This window comes from Thamnophis elegans, chromosome 1 (genome assembly GCF_009769535.1).
Source record: "Thamnophis elegans isolate rThaEle1 chromosome 1, rThaEle1.pri, whole genome shotgun sequence".
Taxonomy (NCBI): Eukaryota; Metazoa; Chordata; class Lepidosauria; order Squamata; family Colubridae; genus Thamnophis; species Thamnophis elegans.
This window is the reverse complement of record NC_045541.1, coordinates 81,259,048-81,281,648: the sequence shown is the minus strand read 5'-3', so window position 1 is coordinate 81,281,648 and position 22,601 is coordinate 81,259,048. Positions and strand designations below refer to the sequence as shown.

The following is a 22,601-nucleotide window of genomic DNA, read 5'->3' as shown; positions in this document are numbered from 1 at the left end:
GTAGTCTGGAAAATCTAATGTGAAAAGCAGCCAGATAGAATGCTGCTATCATAGCTTGCATTGCAGTATGGGATTCAGCCAGTTCGCACCTATTCGGGAGAACCGGTTGTTAACTTTCTAAGCAGTTCAGAGAACCAGTTGTTGGAAGAAATCTCTTTTTATTTATTTATTTTCACTTTACAGGGCTAATCCTGTAAGGAAGTCAGGAAAGACCGTTGGCTTACCTGAACGGTCGTTCTCGGGGCACTGCGAGGAGAGTCCAATGCTGGGTTAACACAGCCTATCTGCCCTTGGACTGAGTGATGCTTTTAGTTGACCACGCCTCCCTTTGCCTCTGCATATTCAGTTCGAAAACGAAGGAAACCGTCCTGTAATCAGTTACAGTCAATACAGTCACATCGTTCAATATAATAAACACTCCGGGCGGGTTTGGACTCTCCTCGCAGTGCCCCGAGAACGACCGTTCAGGTAAGCCAACGGTCTTTCTCCAGTGCACTGCTCGGAGAGTCCAATGCTGGGACATGCCCAAGCTATTGAGTCCCAGGGTGGGGAAGCGCCGTAGCCTCTGGCCTTTCAGCCGCTCTTTGTAATACTCTTCTGCCAAAAGAGGCTTCGGTTGAGGCAAAGGTGTCAATCTTATAGGTTTGATAAAGGCCGTGGGGAAGCCCATGTGGCCGCTCTACAAATGTCAAAGATAGACGCCTGGGTTGCCCAGGCTGCAGAAGCTGCTGCGTTCCTAGTGGAGTGTGCGGTGACTCGTCTCGGAGCCGTCTTGCCCTGGTGTTCATATGCCAGCTTGATGCAAGGCGTAGCCAACGCCCCACTGTGTGAGAAGAGACCTTGTGGCCCAGGGACGCAGGGAGGAAGGAGACAAAGAGCGCCTCTGAACGGTGGAAGTCTTTTGTCCTCTTTACATACATGTGCACAGCTCGCCTCACGTCCAACTTGTGCCACTCATGCTCCTTAGGGTGAGAAGGATGGGGACAGAAATTGGGTAAAATAATCTCTTGAGTCCTGTGAAACAGAGAGTTAATTTTCGGAGTAAAGGACGGATCAAGCCGCAGAATTACTCTGTCCGGGTGAATTACATACAGATCCTCCCTGACAGAAAGAGCTGCCAGCTCGGATACCCTGCGAGCGGATGTAATAGCCACCAGGAAGGCAGTTTTGATGGAAAGGTGGCGCAGACTGGTCTTTCTCAAAGACTCAAATGGGGCTTTCGTCAGAGCCTTAAGCACAAATGGAAGGTCCCATGACGGATACCGGTGAACAGCTGGAGGGCTGATGTTCGCAGCTCCCTTGAGAAAGCTCTTGATCTGAGGATGCTGACTCAAGAGAGCGAGAGGAGCCCCTAGCCAGGATAGTAGACAAAGCTGCAACCTGACGTCTAAGGGTGCTGACCGCAAGACCTTTATCTAGACCCTCCTGCAAAAAGTCTAGGGTCTTAGGGATCGAGGCTGATGAGGCCTCTATGTCTCTAGTCTTGCACCACTGTGAGAATGCAGCCCAGGTAGCATCGCATATTCTAGTAGTAGAAGGCCTCCTGGACGCTTGTATTGTTCGAATGACCTGGTCAGAGAACTTCTGCTTCCTCAAGAGCTCCCCCTCAAGTGCCAAACGGCTAGCTGTAGCCACTGGGGCTCCAGATGGGTGACGGCCCCCTGGCTGAGGGAGATTTGGTCCCGAGGGATTCGCCACGGTCTCTGAACTGAAAGACTGACCAGGTCTGCATACCAGGGCCTTCTGGGCCAGAAGAGAGCCACCAGGATGAGGTCTGCCTTTTCGGCCAGGAGCTTGTTCACCACCTGAGGGATGAGCGGAAGTGGAGGGAAGGCATACAGTAGTCCCTGAGGCCACACTGACCTCAGTGCGTTTGTTCCCTCTGCCTGGGGCGAGTGGTAGCGACTGAAGAAGTGTGGGAGATGTGTGTTGTTGTGTGTGGCAAACAGGTCTACCTGTGGCTTGCCGAATCTCCTCACGATCTGCTGGAACAGGTCCGGGTGCAGGCGCCACTCCGAGTGGTCGATGCGTTGGCGACTCAGCCAGTCTGCTTCCCGGTTGCTTATGCCGGAGATGTGATCTGCACTGAGAGAAGCCAGATGACGTTCCGCCCACCTGCCCAGCGCTTCCGCCTCAAGCATGAGGGCCTTTGATCGAGTGCCCCCTTGCCGGCTTATATGCGCTTTTGTCGCCACATTGTCTGTCATCAACAGTACATGAGCCCCTTTTACTAGAGCGGCGAACCTTCTCAGCGCGAGGCGAGCTGCCCTCAGTTCCAGCCAATTGATGCTGTGGGCGGCCTCCCTCTGAGTCCATCGGCCTTGGGCTAGGTGGCCCTGACAGTGGGCGCCCCACCCCAGGAGACTGGCGTCTGTGGTGACAACTAGTCTTTCCGGCTCCTTGAACAAGCAGCCCTTCTTGACTGCCTTGGACCTCCACCATGCCAGAGACCGGATCACCTTTCATGGGAGCCGAACCCGCCTGTGTGAGTTGCTGGCCTTGGCCCTCTGCATGGGTAACAGGAACCACTGCAGCTCCCTGGCATGAAGCCGAGCCCAGGGAACCACCCTCAGGCACGATATCATTATCCCCAGGAGCTGGGACAGCTGAATGATTGGTACCGACCTGGCAAGGCTGCAGTGTTTCACTCTGCGTCTCAGGTTGGACAGCCGGTCTGGCGAAAGAAATACCTGGCAGGAGGTGGAGTTGATGACTGCACCCAGGTGCTGTATACGGGTGGATGGCCGGAACTGGCTCTTCTCCATGTTGACAGAGAAGCTGCAGGGTCTGCACAGTTAGAGAAACATTGCGGTGTGCCTGCTTGGTGGTGAGAGAATGAATAATTATATCGTCCAAATAACATTCCAGACGAACCGGATGACTGCGGAGATGAGCCGCTAGCACTGCCAGACTTTTGGTGAATGTTCTGGGCACAGATGATAGCCCGAAGGGTAGTGCCCTGTATTGGAAATGCTTCCCTTCTGAACAGAACCTCAGGAACCGCCTGTGGGCCACATGGATGGGGACATGTAGGTAGGCCTCTTTGAGATCTATTGATGTCAATAGGTCCCCCTCCCTCACACAGTCCAGGATGGAGTGGAGTGACTGCATCTTGAACCTCTTGTAAGCCAGATGCAGATTTAGACTTTGAGGTCCAAGATGGCCCTCCAGCCCCCTGAACTCTTGGGCACCAGGAAGAGGATAGAATAGAAGCCCCTCCCCTGCTGATCCCTGGGGACTGGCTCTATCGCCTCTATCTCTAGGAGATGGCGGATTTCTGCTCTCATGCGCTCCCTCTTCTCTGGGTTCCTGGGGGTAGGACAGCGGAGAAACTTTCTCTGGGGAAAGGTTAGAAAGTCCAGGACAAGGCCCCTTCGAATGGTGTTGAGGACCCACTTGTCCGATGTTATCTCCTCCCACCTGTCAGTGTACAGCCGTAGCCGACCTCCGATGGGGGGATCCCTGCGACCGTCACTTTCCCTTACGAAAGGGACGGGAGCTACCACTGTTGTTTCCACCTCCTCGGAATGGTCTCCGAAAGGAGGACTGGGAGTGGTTGGCCCGAGCACCAAAGGATCTGTCTTGGTGCCTATCCCCCCCTGCCTGAAAGGGTCTCTGGTAGGAGGAAGGGTGAGATGCTTGCCCTGTTTCCTGACTCCTGTAAGGTCTCTTGCGAAAGGACCCCGCCCCTTTCCGGTCACTCCTTTTAAGGGTTGCAGGAAGGATCTTGCGTTTGTCCTTGGTTTCGGTGACAAACTTGTCCAGGGCCTCTCCGAATAGAAGGCCTCCTTTAAATGGGGCCGATGCCAGCTTCCCTTTGGCTTTCATTTCAGCTTGCCAATGTCTAAGCCATAGACATGAACTGATATTGGAAGCGAGGGCTCTGGAAGAGAATTTGGCTGCTGTCAAGGTGGCATCCGCCGAATACTCGACAGCGGTAATAATTTTTGTTAACTCATGGCGCCATCTAGATTTCCTGGGTGGTGGCCTAGACTTGAGTTGGTGTAGCCAGAATAAGGTAGCCCTGATAAAAAAGGAGGCAGAGGTGGATGCCTTAATGGCCCAGGCCGACGCCATGTGTGTCTTCTGACAGGCCTTTTCTGACCTCTTATCTTCTGCCTTTAGTCCCTCTAGGAGCTCAGCTGGCAGGTTTGAGTTGGAAGTTAGAGACACAACTGGGGCATCTACTTCAGGGAATTTCAGGATATCCTCCATTTTCCCCTCCAGGGCATACAGAGCCCTGTCCCCCCCACTGGGGTTGGTTAGAGTGCCTGGCTGTAGCCATTGGCGCTGCACCACATCCATAAAGAGGTCAGGCACAGGGATAACCTCAGGTGTTTCTACTGTCTCTTTGAATAGGCCATGCTTATGATCCTTGGATGTAGAGGCCTGAGCAGCCTCAGGCCTGGAAGTGGGGCCTAGCTCTGTAGCCGTCATGGCCTTGTGTAAGATGGATTTGAATAAGGCCGGCTTAAACAGGCCAGTGAAGGCTGGCTTGTCAGGGGTAAGGTTTTCATCTTCAGAAAGCATGAAAATTTCCCCTTCCTCCTGCTCAGAACTTGAAAGCCCAGAGTGAGAAGGACTGGAAGATGCCGAGGAGGAACCAGGCTCTTTGGAGGTGGAGGCTTTAGGCCTGCGCTTTTCCTTTGGGGCCTTGCTCTTGCGAGAGCCCTGCATTTATGCCCTCAGCTATCCCTTGGGAAATGGCTAAGGAAATTACCTCCCTCATCTCATCAGAAAGAGCAGGGCCTTTGCCCTTTTTCAGTTTCTGCTTGCTGGGCCTGCGATGGCTAGGCCTGCCTGAGCTGGATTCATCCTTTTCACACCGGGAATCCTGGATAGAATCACGTTCCTCTCCAATGGAAGAGCTAGGGGAGTCGGGGTACCCCCAAGAAGCTTCAGGAGACGGATCCCTGGACCTATAGTCATCCCCAGACAAGAATTCACTGTCCCCAGGGGATTGGGCCTCACGATCAGGGGAAGCTGACTCCCTGCCGCGATGGTTTGGGCTAGGTTCTGGCTGATGGGGCCTAGAAACCTCCCTGGGATCCACTGTGGCTCTTGGCGAAGACCTTTCAAGTGAGCCCTTGTGCCCTTTGCCTTTTTTCACAGAGGGATCTAGCTTGCTGCGTTTGCTGGAGGGCCCTGCCTGTTCCCCTAAGGCCTCCCTGCATTCCTCTGCCATTTCAGGTCCCCACGAGGCCTGGAAGATAGCTGGAGCTGGGATGGGCACGTGCTGGCCGTTGAGGCTCAAATGCGCTCGCAGAATCTTCAGGAGGGAGGGCCCGCCTGGGGGTCGGATTCCTTCCTCCCACCGCCCTCGGTTCCCCGAGACTTATCTTCTCCTCAGGAGGGAGAGACTAGCTGGCTCCCCAGACTAGTCCCCAGCCTCCCTGCGGCGTTCTGCGGTCGCTGAGGGCTGGCTGTGGCTCCGCTTGGGCTGTCTGGCTCTTCGCTCTTTCCTGCTTCTCACTAGCAGCCTCAGAAAGAATTTTTCGCTCCTCGCACGATCTGCGCTCTTGCCGCTCTTCCCAGCGATTCGGAGCAATCCAAAATGGCGGCGGGTGCTCTTTCTAGCCTCACAGCCCAGAAAAGCGTGCGAAGGTTTCAACTGTCGCCACTGTTGCCGGGCAGAATGGAGCAGCTGAGGGATCCCTAGCAATATGCCTGCAGGCTTCAGAGCCTTCTCTGGGGCTTCTTTTCGCCTGGAACGCCCCTGTCCTGGCTAGGGAAATCGCATACCCTACTAGCCAGCATCCGCTGGGCGAGCTTTCACAATCCTCTGGAGCGCTTGCAACCACCAGCAGCAGGGAAAGCCCGGTAGCCCTTTTAAAGCGACAGAAACCTCAATGGAGGCAAATTTGACAGTTCTTACAGTAGATGTAATTTTCTCTATCTGAGAATCCAAACGTGGTCCAAAGTGGGAAACTTTCCAGCCTATCTGACCTTAGACTGGAGCTCTCCCAAAAACAGTCCTAACGGGCGGACTGAGTTTTCGAACTGAATATGCAGAGGCAAAGGGAGGCGTGGTCAACTAAAAACATCACTCAGTCCAAGGGCAGATAGGCTGTGTTAACCCAGCATTGGACTCTCCGAGCAGTGCACTGGAGAAGGAAACATTCTGATGTTGTTTCTAGCCTAATATTTATTGTCCTGCTTACAGAAACTGTCTCCGGTTAACCCTTATTACATTGTACAGCTAAGGCGAAGTGCCCATCAACATGAGTGATGTTGAGTTGGCCATACCCACCCAGTCACATGACCACTGAGCCCCGCCAACCCAGCTGGTATTAGAACAGAGACCATGTTGTTAAATTATTTGAATCCCACCACTGTTGCATTGGAACAAGGTGCGTGGCTATTGTAAGAAAGACTTCTACACCGTTGGCTAACAAATATAAGAGATAAAAATTCTGCAGGTCAAGACTGTAGGATGAGGGAGAGAGGTTTATGTACGTAATGTTTCAGTTCACGAGCAGACATGATGGCTATGAAGATCAGCTGCTAGCAGTAGAAAATTTTGGGAAGAAGACGCTATAAGGCAGACAGGAATCAGGATCTTTTACATGGGTTTTTAAAAAAATTGCTGCCTCTTCAGGTCAGAATGAATGCTTCTAATAATCAGGGACCGGTGGGGTTACAGCAGATGTTGGTTTTTCAAACCTGAAATCTTGGAGAGGTCATATTCTGTGAACCCTGAGAGGCTTGCACGGGAACAGGATATTCTGGTCTTTCCAAAGAAAGTTCCTTGCACAGCGTTGAGTATAAAGCTGGCAACACTTCACTGAGAAAGACACATAACTCTTTCTGTCTCCTGGATAGCACTCAAGAAGAGATATTTTCAAAGACAGTCTTTCCCCTGTGTGGTACTTTTCTGGTGATTTTTGAACTGCAATTCCTGTAAACTGCAGAAAGCATGTTCAAATGTAAAGTCTACTTTGCGCCTGCAAAATATTTCTCAGACTTAGACTTAGAATAACTTTATTGCCACTTCGAATCAGAGGTGATATTCAGCAGGTTCTGACCAGTTCTGGAGAACCAGTAGTGGAAATTTTGAGTAGCTGGGCGAACCGGTAAGTACCACCTCTGACTGGCCCCACGTGCATCTATTCTCTGCCTCCCGAGTCCCAGCTGATTGGGAGGAAATGGGGATTTTGCAGTATCCTTCCCCTGGAGTGGGGTAGGAATGGAGATTTTACAGTATCCTTCCCCTAGCACGCCCACCAAGCCACCCCACAGAACCGGTAGTAAAGTTTTTTGAATCCCACCACTGCTTTGAATGTACACTAATCGTCATACATTAAAATGAAATTTCATAGCATACAGCTCTCACCTCTAATATACACTACACAAATATGACAAAATAAATAAATAATACAAATTATGCATATACCCACAGATATTACAGTATATACAGAAATAACACAAACACAGCTAATATTATAATGTATGACAGCCTAGATTTAACACAAGAACTATCTTTTTACAGAATCAAGACCACTGACTAATGTGAGTACTGTAAACACCATAATCATCTTTGCAAATAAATTCATGTAATTCATTATTGATGTATATCAGAGGTGGTATTCAGCTAGTTCTCTCCGGTTTGGGTGAAATGATAGCGGTTTGGGAGGTTCCGCCCACAGTCGCCCCAATGTATGCGTGACCTTCTGCATATACACAGAAGGGTGTGCATGCTCAGAACGTGGTGCGTGTGATGGAGCGCTTGTGCGCTCGACCTCACATTTGTGAACCAGTAGGGAAGGGGAAGGAAATCCCACCGCTGATGTATATACTTGGTCACACTGCAATAGAGAATGAATTTCCTCTCTTTGTTATAAAATATGTCATATTCATACATCTCAAGAACCCTGCAAAAGTAAAAGAGACAATCAGAGACCAAGAAATCTTGCAACCTCCTACCCGGAAGGGACCAAATGTCTCCTTCACATGAAAGAAAGATGTCTTTAGTCAAGGCAATTGAGCAAGGACCTATTTTTACATGAGTTCAAAGGAAAATTAGGTGTGGAACTAGTCAACAGATTATAGCTCTCTCCTATATCACCTGACAATAGCTGAGAAACTAAAAGGAAATGATTAGGTGAGAGTGCTACTAAGTTTCTTAATTAATGATTGTGTAACACACCCAAATGCTAGCCTTTAGCTATTTCAGCATAATTGTATGTCATTAATGCCACTTTATGGAATGATACTGAATCATGGACATGTGGAATGAAAGTGGGTGTATTTTGTAGCCTCCGATTCTGAAAATGACAGGAAAACAAGTTATTCTTGGGTCTCTCCTATGAGTATTAGATAAGATGCATTAGGTTTTGTGCTACCTGATACCTTTTAGCAGTTACCAGCCTCTTGCAACATCCCATACTACATAATGTACCATGGAATAATGGCTACATAGATTAGTTACTGCAGGAAAAATTGCTAGCTCACATGGATCACACCCTCTCATCCTTCAGGCATTCTATCAAAGGGTGGAGGCTTACCAGACTTCAGGCATTTTTTTGAACTCAGGGTCACTGACTCAGCAGTCGCATAATAGATAGGGTTATGCAGTCTGTAATTCTTACCTAAATTTTCCAGTATCACCTATAGTTGAAAGGATCCTTGGGATTTGGTTTTCTATAATGATGTTGAGTTTTTCTTTAGCTATCCTTAATTATCATCTATTTCTGAACTTCTCTGTTTTGAAATATAGCCGCCTTCCCCAAATTTTGGTAAATGTACAATTCCTGAAGTTGATACAAATAGCCATTTTAATCTGGCTCTTCCCATTGTTAGCCTAACTGACTAAAGTTCCGCAAACTTCTCTGTAGAGCCACCAGCTTTCCCAGCAATTCTTCCAGTTTATTGCATCCCAGTGAATTGCAAAGTATAGAACTGTGATGGTGAATCTATGGCACACATGCCACCTGTGGCACGCAGAGCCCTCTCTGCGGGCACATGAGCTGTCGCCCCAGTTCAGCTCCACTGTGCATGCGCACATGCCTCCCACTGGCAGTTGATTTTTGGTCTCTACCACACATGCATGGGGGGGAGGCACATGCGGGTGTCGCACATGCATGCACGGGGGTGGGGGGAGCAAGGGAGTGTCAAGCGTGCATGCACAGGGGATTTGCTTTTGGCACACTATGACAAAAAGGTTGGCCATCACTCATATAGAAGTATCTAATGACAAAATTCAGGCATAGATATGAATTTTGTTTCAGAAATGTGGATTGATTTAGAGACTTGGTTGAATACCTTTGGTATTTAATCCCCTAAACACCATACTGAATACCTTAAGTACTTTTTAGAAGTCTGTATTGAAAAATGCTTAATTTCCACACTGAACTTCCTTTGGCCATTTCAAGCAAGTTGATAGGCTTCATCACCTACCTTCAAATTCTGCTTGCCTTTGTAACATGACCTTCTTTCAACTAATATGAAGAGAAAGCTCTTTACCTTAACAGGAATCTGTTGCATTATCAATACACCAAAGAGGAAGGAAATAGTTTGCAAGTGACATAACAAGAGCCGCCCTTGGCTATGTACACAAGCTGCAGGTGAAACAACTTGTCTTTGTCCTCCTTCAAAGCCATATGAGCCTCTTAATCTGCAGGGGAAATATTTAATTGAAAACTCCCAACAAAGTAATTCAAAGAGTGAAAACTGTCTTTCTTCCTTTCATGCACCATTAACAACAGCATAAATCCAGCTGATATTTTCAGATCTTAAAGCAGAAAAATACACAGTAGAGATAAAGTTAATCTCCTTTTTGGAAGGACGCCAGTCCTGGGAAGTACCTCAATGCACTTGACAAATAATCTCTACATAATTTTTCTGCCTTCAAAAAAAGCATATTCATACAGCTGAAAACTGAAAAGAGCATGGCATAGCTATCATACACCAAATTGTACTGGACTTTAAGACGTAAAGTCAACATTAAGGTTAATTTAAGTTTAGTAGTATTACGAGATTCAATATTATCCAAAGACTACAGAAGAGAAACCAGAACTGCTGATGGAGTGGGTCATTTTTTGTCAGATTTGTACAAGAATGTGTAAGCAAATAAAATGCACTATAGGTCTACTGAAGTCAGTAGAAAAGAAAAGTAGCAACGCATATTAATTGACAGCATTCATTTATTTTTGAATTTGGCCATAAAGAATTGCAGACAAAGAAAGATTCAGTAGTGTATATACCAGAAATCCCAAAGCTAAAAACGAGTATAATCAAAACCAAAATGTTGCATTGCAAACAGTCTTTTTCAATTCCATGAGACTAAAAATGTTTCTAAAAATAAAGTGGAGGAGGTTGACATCTACACTTGTATGTAGCAGATTTCTTTTTCCTAGCCAAATCAAAGTCTTACTAAGTATAATAATGACGAAAAACAATTTTAGTCCAACTTTATTAATGATTCTTAGGATATTTAAATCCTGCAGCTCTAAGGTGCAACACAGTTTCATTAATAGTTATTTGACCTCTAAATTGATTGTGGCAGTATATGTTTATGAGTTCATACTACTACTCATGTTGGACATGTTATATTGCATCTGATTAAGCGGCACTATTTTCAGTGTTACAGTTTTATTGTCAGATGCTTCTTCTAATGTTACTCCAAGATCTGTAACTTGAATCTGTTACTTATCTGAGGCAACAGAGAACAAGGATACTGCTACAGAACTCTATGTTGTACAACCCCACCTTAGATACTGGGTTAAACAATATATTTAAGGAAGGATTCAGACAAATTACACAAACTTCTGAAAAAGGCAAAAGGTAAAAAGATGTTTGGGGGCGGGATAGGGTGGGGCTAGACATAAGTCCCCAAAAAAGAGTTTCAAGAGATGGGAATGTTTGGTCTTGAGAGAAGACAACATAAAGCAGGGGTGAAATCCACCATATTCTGGAGAACTGGTAGCGAAAATTTTGAGTAGTTCAGAGAACTGGCCAATGCCACCTCTGGCTAGCCCCAGAGTGGGGTGGGAATGGGGATTTTGCAGTATCCTTCCCCTGCCATGTCCACCAAACCACGCCCACCAAGCCACACCACACCACACCCCACCAAGCCACTCCCTCAGAACTGATAGTAAAAAAAAAAAGAATTTCACCACTGCATAAAAGGGATATAAGAGCATTCTTTAGATACCTGAAAAGATGTCACACAAAAGAAGGTCATGCTTGTTCTCTCTTGATACTGTATGTAGGACCAAAAATAATGGATTGAAGGTATGAAGAGGGAAATTCTGATTCAATTTTTTTGTTTTCAAAAAACCTTTCTTAAAATAAAAGAGGTAATGAGCCTACTTTCACTGGGGATGTTCCATCAGAAACAAGATAAGCCTCTGCCAGGGATAGTTTGATTTGCATTCCTGTACCGAGCAGGGATCATCTTAATGACTTAATCAGCCTTTCTAACTACATTTCAAGGGCATAGTCCTATGGCGTAAAACCGAGCTAATTTATTTCTAGCTCAGCTGCTCTATAACCTAAAAAACTTGCAATGGTGTAGCTGCAAAGTTTCTGAGCTGTCATTTCTCCATTACAGTTAGAAGGAACGTCTACATCATCCTTTCTATTACATCCTAAGCTGCACCTAGTAGGTCCTAAATCAACACTGTCTGGATTTAGTAAGGATGACATTGACAAGAGTATTCTTTGTTTTCTCTCTCTTTATATCAGAGGATAATCAGCCATACAAAGAATCAGATTAATTAATTTTTTCTTTTTCTTTTTACATTTCCTTTCTTTCCTTTTTATGTGAACTTGAAAGATTTGGCTATAGTAGAAGAAGATAGCGACTGGAAATGCCATACAATAAATTCCATTACTATATATTACTATTTGTATGTTAATATATAATATATTGGTGTATATAAATGCTCAAACACCTCCCCGCAATCTGCAAGACCAATTTTTAACCTTATGTCAAGTTTGTCCTACTGTAAATAAAACTATTATTAATTCATTGAACAGATTCATAATTTGGAATGTGCCTTTTGAATACATTTTAGATGTATAGACATATGGTTGTTGTATTATCTGGGATCTCCTCTATAGAAAAAAGAAAACTCCTAATTTATAATTAATCTTTTTTCCTGGATATATTCAAGCACAACCACTAGTAATTATATATTATGATGGTTGAATAATTTTCATATTAAATTCAGCTTCTGAATCTCTTCCATCAGACAGGTAGCCACAATCCAGACTCCTGGACTTACCACTCCTGCTCAAAGAGCAGGTGGCAGGGTGTGGCTAGAAGGGACTTTGCATAGCTTTGTGGTTGGGTGCTAGTTGTGCTGTTCTTAGATCGGGGGCTCTGCTCATAGTACCCTATTCCCCCATGACCTCCAGATTGGATTACTGTCAAGAATTCTACATTTGAAGAGTATCCAGAAGATTCAATTGGTCTAGAATGGAATGGCATGAACAATTACATGCTTCCAGAACCAATTCAAGATGCTGATTTTAACCTTTAAAGCCCTTCATCAAATGGGACCAAGTTATCTCTCTTCAGTTACATTTGCCTGTCCCAGGAGATATGGCAGAGAGGCATGTTGCTGGTTGTGTCTCCTAAGGATTTGACAGTTCCCAGGAGGTGGGCCTTCTCTGCTATGGTGCCTGCATTATGAAACATTCTCCCCACGCCACTCCCCAGTGTGAAGTTAGCTCCCTCCCTCTTAATGTTCCACAAGTCCCTCAAGACTTGGCTAAGAGAAATGATGGCGCAGTGATTAGAATGCCGTATTGCAGGCTAACTCTACTGACACTGCCAGGAGTTCGATTCCTTTGATCCTAACTGGCTCAAGATTGACTCAGCCTTCCATCCTTCTGAAGTTGGTAAAAATGAGGACCCTGATTGTGAGGACAATATGCTGACTCTGTAAACTGCTAAGAGAGTGTTGTAAAGCAGTCTGTAAGTCTTATTGCTATTGCTATGTGAGCTCCCAGGACACTGGTGATTATTTTAAGCATGGGTTCATCAATTACAATTAATACTCACTCTCTCCTGTGCGTTGGTTTTATATTTTAAATAAGGGCCATTTTACATATTCATTGTTTTATTTCATTGTTGTATGCCACCAGAATCATTTTTAATGAAATGGGAAACTGTATAAATTGATAAATAAACAAGCATGCAAATAAATCAGGCTGCCTATACTCCTATCATTGAATTGTGTGCTATGAACAATGCCAACTTGGTCATGTTACACACTGAGAATATCACAAATGATTTACTCCAACAAAATTATCTTTTTATTAATCCTTTTGAAAAAAGGTCACTTGTTCCACAACTCCCTTATGTTATTTTTGGATAAATTCTGTTTACCTGACGGCATCTTCTTTCGCCTCACCTATTCGCTAGGTTTACCTTTACTCATAAACCCACCACAACTTTTAGATGTGACTGAGAAGATTGTCACAAAGGAGCTTTTTTCAAAGGCAATTGAACTTCCTTTGATTTCTTTGTTTTGTCTTCAATGAAAATACAAAGAAAGTCCAGCTGCCTTTGAAAAAGCACCTTTGTGACCTGGATGACAGAGAATCTCCATAACTGAGAAGATTTTTTTAAAACAGGAATTAAAATTAAGGAAAAATCTCTTTCAACAACGTCCTCAGTCTAAGCAGTATCTGGGAAGTTGAGTCACCCAACCATCAAAAGATGCCAGGAGTTTTTACCAAAAGACCAATCTGGCTAGTTGAAAAAGGATTACAGTGTATGGATATTACACCAAGAGTAGGGTGGTTCATCTTCTGAATTAGCAGAACGTACACTTTGGTACTACTACCACACAAAATTGGATTAATTAACTGGAGAAGATCCTTCGATCTTGGCCAGGACAATTTGCTATAAGTGCAGGTAGTCAATGATTGGCTAAAGAGGAGGTGGAAGATTTTTTTTCAAAGATGAATTCTGCATTCAGTCTTGGGCAATTTGTCATGTGTCATATTTGAAGGAAGTACAAAGTCATTGAAAGGACATGGGACTAAATTGGGAAGATGCAGGGAAAGAGGAAAAGGCATTGCAGCTGCCTTCTAGGGAATGTGCTGGGGTATTCCCTAGGATTAAATGCCTTCAGTTTAGTTTATATTATCTCCTGACAATCTCTATGTAAAGCCCTTCTAAATAGAAATCACTTTTTTTCAAATCGATACAATTCTCCTTATGTTATTTCTCTTTCTAGTATATTTCATTTGCGTTTCACCATTTTTAACCTCTTATTTTACTCATCTATTGAAATTGCTATTAGAAATTCCTGTTTGTACTGTATTGTGTAAACGTAGTGCACGTCTAAGTTTTGGTATGTGTATATTTTGTGGGTTTGTAAATAAATAAATAATAATAAATAAAATAAAATAAAAGAAATCAATATTCAGTGGTTGTCATTAAGTACTTTGTGCAAATGCTCACTAATAGATTTTTTTAGATAGAAATAGAATTGGAAAAACTGCCATAAATTGTGAAATTACTAAACAAGTACACATTGACATAAGTATAGGTAGGTTGTTTATAAAACTGCTTGATGGGGGTGTGAGGGAGACAAGCTAATAAGAATTTGGTGTATCACATCTTTTGTAAGTGTCTAAGGTGGGGGCAAGACATAACTGAAAACAATAAAATCATTTTGATTATTATATCAAATCTATATATATAAAGTAAAATACCACTCACACATCATCACAAATCTTCAGAAACGTAAGGCCTATAAACTTAAAATTTGGCATGTATGTTCCTCTTGGCTTCTAGGTGCTTGCTAAGAAAGCATTTTTGAAATAATCATCAGATCATTAGTATTTCTTATACAGTATTTCTATATAGATTAACACGCTCTGATGCTAAGGAGTTAGACATTCTACTCCCCCCCCCACACCTGAAAAGAACTCTGTTCCAACTGCCAGTTGCCTCACATTCCGTTACCTCAGATCAAACTGGCAGATGTTCCACTCCTTCACTCAGGAGTGATCTGGGGCTCCTTACAGTACTAAACGTCGGTACCCTCACCAAAATGTTTATGTCTTCCACCTATGACACTGCTTCCAGACTCAAGGGTGTGAGAGCGATATTCCCTTATGTGTTTCAATCACCGACCACCACTGAGCCAACTGATTGTGAACCAAATTTCTCCTGAAAAGCCCGATCACATAGTTTTGTTGCAAAGCATGGGTATCCAGGTAGTTATTATTAAAAACAAACATGTCTTGGATAATCAACTTAATATTTATTCAATAATTGTGGAAAATAATTGTGAACAATTACTGGGATTTTTGAGTTTGAGAAGTTTGAATTAAAATTTCATAGTCATCTCTTGGAAAAACAGAGCTGTTTAAACTCAGTGGAAAAGTGTGATGCAAAAGAAATAATTGAATTTTTAAGACATTTCATGGATTGTGCACTTAAAACATCACTGGTTAAGAAGCAAACTTTAGCATTGTTCAGGGACACTATTTGGAACAATTTCCAAACAAATGATTCGGAGGGGGGGTTTTTGTCCTTGGAAAGATGTGTGGTCTTATAATCGCTAAATTAAAAGCACAAATGAAGACAAGTGCTATTGAAGGAGAAAAGATGTAAGAACAAATGGTTCAAAGCTATAGAAAATGAGATGTTTCTTTTTTTCCTCTAGGAAGAAGGAAAGGTCTTCAGCATGTTAAAGAGCAGAGGCAAAACCTCTTGAATGAGGGATTTTTTTTCCAAAGGAGCATAACATCCCCTCCCGGTTTGTTCTTAATGTGGAATGCGTGCTATGAGAACAGACAAACAAATGGTTTTCCTCTTCCCACTGCAGCAGATGCCTCTTTCCTTCTCATACACAATGGGTGTGTGTCTGTTTGAGTTTCCATATAACCACGCTATTTTGTTCTGCATATACACACAGAGAGAAAAAGAGGCTTAAAGCAAACAGGACAGTTCTGTTTTCTATGTTTCAGGGTCAAAATCAGCCAACTTTCCCCCCAAAGCTTAAAAAGAAAACCATTTGCAGAACGAGATTGGCACATTTGAAGGGAGAGAAAAAGAAATTCTCCACTGGCACCCAGATAAATAAAATAGGTTAAAATTCATTTTGCTCCATGCTAAGATAAAAGCAATCAGTGCTCTGCACAACTTCAGAGAGATAAAGAGAACTGAAAATTATTCTTCTGTGTGGTAAAAATACAGTAAAATGGCAGAAACTTCTGTTAATGCATTACATTAATCATCGCTTATCCAATTACAGGCCTTGGAAATTCCCTGCCTTTTTCACCTTCCCAACCTTTGTATCTGATAAATGACAGCGGACTATTTGAAAAGTAAATTGGATCTCTGTGATTCTAAGGCCAAAGATATTAAATCAGAAATCACTTTAGTAAAAGCAAGAGATGACTCTGATTGAGGAATGCTTCATAGACAGGTTTAGCCTAAAGGCTGATTTGACAAATTTCATAACTAATTTTTTTTTGTTAACGCAGCATTTTAACAAACTAAAATTAAAACTCTCATGATAAAACAAAGAGATCTTTTTTTTTTCTAGCACTGATGAGTTGGCATCTAGAACTGGGGGTCTCCAACCTTCGCAACTGGCAACTTTAAGCCTGAAGCAAGCTGGCTGGGGAATTCTGGGAGTTGAAGTCCTCCAGACTTAAAGTTGCCAAGATTAGAGACTCCTGATCTACAATACTGTATCTCAAATCCTTCCAGGTTGTCTGCTCCCATCAACATATTAAATAGCAAATATCCATGAGCTATCTGAATCTGAAAGTTCTTTTCCTTTTAGAAGGGAGATGATTTTTGGAAAAATAAAAGTCCAAACCAACGTCCTTGGCTTCCTGGTAATAAGCGGTTATACTAGCATTATTCAAAGCCATTATTCTTGCTTAATCTTTGAAAAGAGGCTACAGGGAAAAAATCGCAAAAGCTATCACAACTCATGAGGGGGGAAAAACATCTCAATTAGGGCAAGTTTTAGGAATATCTCCCTCCGCACCTCCTGAATCCTGATCTGGCTTTAGGTCTCTAAATCAGGGATGGGAATAGATGCTTCAGATATTCCTCTCCAATGCATAAATAATGATACTGACATGTTGGTGGGATCCAGATCACCCTGTAGTCTTAGAATAATACAAATAGCTCAAATAGGCACAAAATCTCTGCTCCCAGCAATGTGTGACTCTATTCCATGGAAAAGCTTAGTAGAGCATTTGACAGGATGAGGCCACATTTTGTTTATTATTATTTATAGGCCGCCCTTTTCCCTGAGGGGACTCAGGGCGGCTTACAATTTATAGGGAGGGGGATACAAGACAATAAAACAATAAACATGAAAACAGTGCAAGTAAAAATAAAACACAACATTCATCATTCGGGTGGGGACAGATTACGATCTTTATCCCCAGGCCTGATGGGATAGCCAGGGACTTGAGGGCTGTGCGGAAGGTCTGGAGGGTGGTGAGGGTACGAATCTCCACGGGGAGATCGTTCCAAAGGGTCGGAGCTACTACTGAAAAGGCTCTCCTCCGCGTAGTTGCCAGTCGACACTGACTGGCAGATGGAACTCGGAGGAGGCCTAATCTGTGCGATCTAATAGGTCGCAAGGAGGTAATTGGCAGGAGGCGGTCTCTCAAGTACGCAGATCCACTGCCATGAAGGGCTTTATGGGTGGTAAGTAGGACCTTGAAGCGCACCCGGAGATCACAGGTAGCCAGCGCAGCTCGCGGAGGATGGGTGTTATGTGGGCGAACCGAGGTGCACCCACATCTGAAAGTGCTATCATAGCTCTGATGATGTATATAGCTACATATCTATATATCTAAAATTAAAATTTATCTATGCACACTGACACACAGACAGATGCACGGAGACACATACACTAAAAATGCCACATACTGATGATGCATTTTCTTTTTTCCATAAATATATAGGTTACATTTCTTATTTCTATATTATCTAATGAAGGAATGCGAGGACTAGCTGTCAATCCCCATTGTATTACCATTTGAAGTATTCCACTGTAGGACATCAAATACCCAGCATGTGCAACTTCCAGACCAAAGAAGTCGATGGATATGATGGAAAGCATGATTAGGAACACCCCTAGGGTTAAAACAAAAACAAAACCCCTTATTTTAGGATAACCAGGAAATTGTTATTGCAGTTTTTAATGAGACCGTATCAGAACAATCTCACTGAAGTTCATCTTATTGGGAACATCTAGAGGGGTCCTAAATAGCCTGCTCCAGAGAATAGTTCCTTCTCCATTATTGCATAATGGCATAAACAGATAAAATTTGCATGTTATTGCTTGAATTATATTCTCTCGCAGAATCCAATCTGAGTCAGTGACAAGGCCAGATATTTAGTCTTCCAAATTACTGCTGCCTTTCATGTAGTTTTTTTAGTCATAATATGGAAACAGTTACCATTGCCATCTAGGATTTTTAAACTCCTTTATTACTTTTCATATTAGTCTATTACCCTGTGAATGTCCTTATAAGCTATCGTTTAAGTATTATCCAGACCTAACCCTGCTTAGTGTTGTGTTTTTTTTAATCAGACACTTATTATGCAATTTGGTCATTAGGATCAATCATGGACCCAATTCCCATTTTCTACTTGCCCTGTAGCTACTACAGGCTACCTACCATTCTTGAGTTCAGGAAGAGACAACACTGACTTCCATCTACTTTCAGCCGATGATACTTATTGCCAGACTTGTTGTAGGTCTGAAGCTCTACTTTTCTATCCTGAGCAGTATTCAGCCCTTTCAAGAGATTGGTGTATCATGCGCCATTCAATTTAGCATCATCCCCAGCTCTGATTGGCTTCAGTACCTGGCTCTCCCCTCGCTTTCAGTGGCTAGTTGGAACTCTGTATAGCCATTTCACTCTGTGTCCAATGTACTGGAATGCATCACTCCCTCACCTGCCTTAATAAAATGCTTAAGTTGCAATGTAGGCATGATGGAATGAAGCTCCCCAGTTGCAATGAATGCTACTCCTTTGTTTCTATGAATTTAAGCCATGATTTCTATAAGTTTCTGTGGTCCTATAATGGAATGTAAAAAACAACCTCGACCCCTTTCTTTGGTTATTATATCATCAGACCAATAATGGTACAATAGGGGATAGGGTAGTCGTGATGATGATAGAAAGAGAGGATGTTTTACTCTACAATTAGTAGATGCTGAAGATGCTGCCTACTTTGTCTAGGACACGGAGGTGCAGATGTCTCTGTATCCCAGACAGATTCCACTTTTCTCAGCCTTAAGAAAACCTTAGTCAAGGATTTAATCTACACAAAGCACGGATTCCGATATGCCTTTTTCCCTTTCAGTCTTTCTGAAACCTCTGTATTTAATACGCATTTTCGAGCATCTCTCACATTCCAAATGCCATGTTGTTTCTGAAACATTCAAAGCTTCTAAGTTGTATTCTTATTAAATATAGTATTGATGGTGCCTCTTCTCATGTCCATTTTCTTTGAGTCTGAAGAAAAACATTCATTTTGAGGGAAATGTACACAAGACAGCACAGTTGTGTTTAACAGAATCATGCTTTTTAAAATAGCTTCCTTTAGGGTTATTATTGTTTTGAAAAATTCCTACCCAGGTGGGAAAGTCAGAGTCTAATACCAGATTTGTCCTGGAAATTCAAGATTTATGTCGAAATAACCCCGGTTATACCAGAATACTGTAAATAAGAGAGCTGGGTCTTTGTCTATAATGTATATTATAGCCTTGCTTACAATATAAATAGAGATACTTCCTACAATTTACAATATGAATCAACAGATAACAACCATAGAAATTTAGACTCTGAGGTTAGATCTTGTTCCTAAAATCTCACCATACTGGATCAGCTTTGCATAGAAAAAAATATCCCATAAATTCAGGAAAAGTGTTTAATAGCATAATTCTTTAAGAATTCTGGGGACCTGATTTCATTACAAAAATGCTAAGGGAATGAATGCTGAAGTAGGAAAAAAGGATACTTTACATTAATGGTGTAAGTTTAAACTCCACTGTTAAGATTCTTTAGCCTTTTTCTTAACAAAGAGCTATTAGCCTTGACCTAGATTAGGCCTTCAGCAGTGCAATTTTCTTACTGGAAATCTTCCAATCCTGCCATTTGTGTCTGGATCTCAAATTCCATCAGCTGAGCTTTATAATTTCAAAACTGATGCACCATTATATTCACGAAATAGGTGGTGGGTAAATCAAAAGTCTGCCATTAAATTCAGTGGAGTCAAAATAGCCTCTTTTTTTCCCCTTTTCATATTTTCATAACAGAAAGCCATTGCATATTGAAGTAGATCATTACACAGTCTAATCCAATACAATCTACAATGGATTGCAGCAAGCTATATTATGGCTTGTTTAATTTGGATTTAGCATGTTGTATAAACCCAGCAGTTTTGGAGTTATGGGGTAGAAAGCAAACCGTGGTTTAACTCAATGTATAAGACCAGTCCATGCCTGGACTCTTTAGGTGTTTTACTGATCTTATCTTAAGTGTTGAAACTGTAGAGAATCAGAAAATGACCTTGAAGAAAATAAACAAGGAAAAGCACAATGAGGCTTGCAAGATTGACATCAGCCCTTTGATGTAGACTAGATCAGGAAACAGACTCCACTGGAAAAATCAACCACACTTGATTGAGATAAGCTATAAAACAACATTTTGCCAGTCTTATTGAACTTTGCCTCCTTCTCTTCCCAGGACTTAAGAATGTCTCTGTCTCCTTTGCTTCTTTAAAAATTCCTGTCTCTTTCCCTCAAGCTCATCTTCCTAATGCTCTACAGAAACTGAATTTAGGACTTCCAAATGTAAAACAAGCTAAAATTCCAATGGCAGGCAGTTGTATGCTGGAACCTACAACACAGAGCCATTGCAGTTCCCATTTCTCCTAACAAGGGCACAAGGAAAAATGCTCCTCTTCCTCCCTCTCCTCTTCTTCAAACTACAGTTCAATTTCATCCCTTAAAACCAAAAGTACTGTATTCTGATTGGCCACACTAGGAGATGACACCTATCAAAGAAAGGTATGATACAGGAAATCTTAGATATAATCTCAAAGCAATTACCTAGATGGCAAATCAACTGTCATCATGTGTTAAATGCCCCAGTAACTATGTCACATTATATGATTGGCACCTAAATAAATGTATTTTTTTCCTAAAACAGAATCCCAGAAGATTTTAGTAATCTATTCCCCTATTCCTCAAATCATATATAACTGAAAATTGTTATTCCAAAAATCATAGCAGACTCACCTGTAGGAAATACAGAAAGGACTTTGATTAAGAAAACATCCATTACTCCCGGAAGTGTCAACAGTCGTATAATTTCTTGGAAGCTAAAAACGCTACTGGACTGGGATGTTCCTAGGGGGGGAAAAAGTTAAAATATTTTTCAGACATAGGTAAGCTTTTGAAACAAAATAATATAAAATGTTTTATAATTATATGGACAACTATGTGCCACATAGTTTCAGATGTATTAAATAGTATATAGTAGTAGATGTGGAGACGCTAGAAAGAGTGCAGAGAAGAGCAACAAAGATGATTAGGGGACTGGAGGCTAAACCATACGAAGAACAGTTGCTGGAATTGGGTGTGTCTAGATTAATGAAAAGAAGGACAGGAGTTATTTGATAGTAGTATTCCAATATTTGAGGGGCTGCCATAAAAAAAGAGGCTGAACACTCTCAGCCATTTGTCTGAAATGATAAAGGGCAGTGAGGGCTAACCTTTTTGTTGTCGTGCACCGAAAGCATATGTGCACCTGCACCCATAATGCAAGGTGTGTGCAACACCCCTACGCTTGCACCCCGTGCATACATGTGCTCCCCTCTGCCCCCATGCATTTGTGTGCGACCCCCCAACTCGGTTTTGGGCCTAGTAGGTCTCCCTGCAGCCTCCTGGGACCAAAAATGGGCCATGGGGGGTGCCGCACCCCCCTGCGCTCCCCTTGCCCCCATGCATGGCCCCCCCCACCCTGGAGCAGAGCTGGGATGACGGCTCGCCTGCCCGCAGAGAAGGCTCTTCATACCACCTGTGGCATGAGTGTCATAGGTTTGCCATCACGGATATAGGGTCTCCTGCACGAGGACAGAATTGAACTAAAAAGCCTCCAAAGTCCCTTCCAACTCTGTTATTCTGTTACCATGGTGTGATTTTATGACGATCTGTTCTGAGAATATTCTGGGCTACTTTCATTATTGCTTGCAGCTACACAGGTTGTCTTGTTTTAATGGGCTGGAAATAGAAAGATTAAGATTCTCCTTTTGGTCTTACAGGTCTGTCCAGCCCCCCTCCCCCCCCCCCAATGCCTGTAATTAGTTTTAGAAAAAAAGAGATATCAGAATATGCTGTGCTGGTTCCCCATTTCTTTCCCTCTGGAACCTTAAGGATTTTGGAAGTATGGATGTTTTCATAAAATGGCTGTAATAGGCAAGTTTTTCCAGACATAAAATGGCTACTATTGCACATGCGAATAGTCAGATCTTTCTATTCATTAGAAAAAAAAACCAGATCCAGTCCAGGTTATCATGGTATTTTCTTCTGGGGAGATGGAGGCAGTACCAAACCAAGTAATGGCCTGTGTCCCCTCTTCTCTTT

General features: G+C 43.0%; 1 protein-coding gene across 1 annotated transcript in view; it reads right to left on the bottom strand.

Annotated features, from left to right (window-relative positions):
- The window catches only part of SLC22A18 (solute carrier family 22 member 18), a 76,634-nt gene that overhangs the window by 15,859 nt on the left and 38,174 nt on the right, over window positions 1-22,601 (bottom strand). Inside the window, 2 exon segments of the mRNA XM_032212845.1 lie at window positions 17,976-18,076; window positions 21,255-21,365. Coding sequence (XP_032068736.1) covers window positions 17,976-18,076; window positions 21,255-21,365 — 212 coding nt within the window.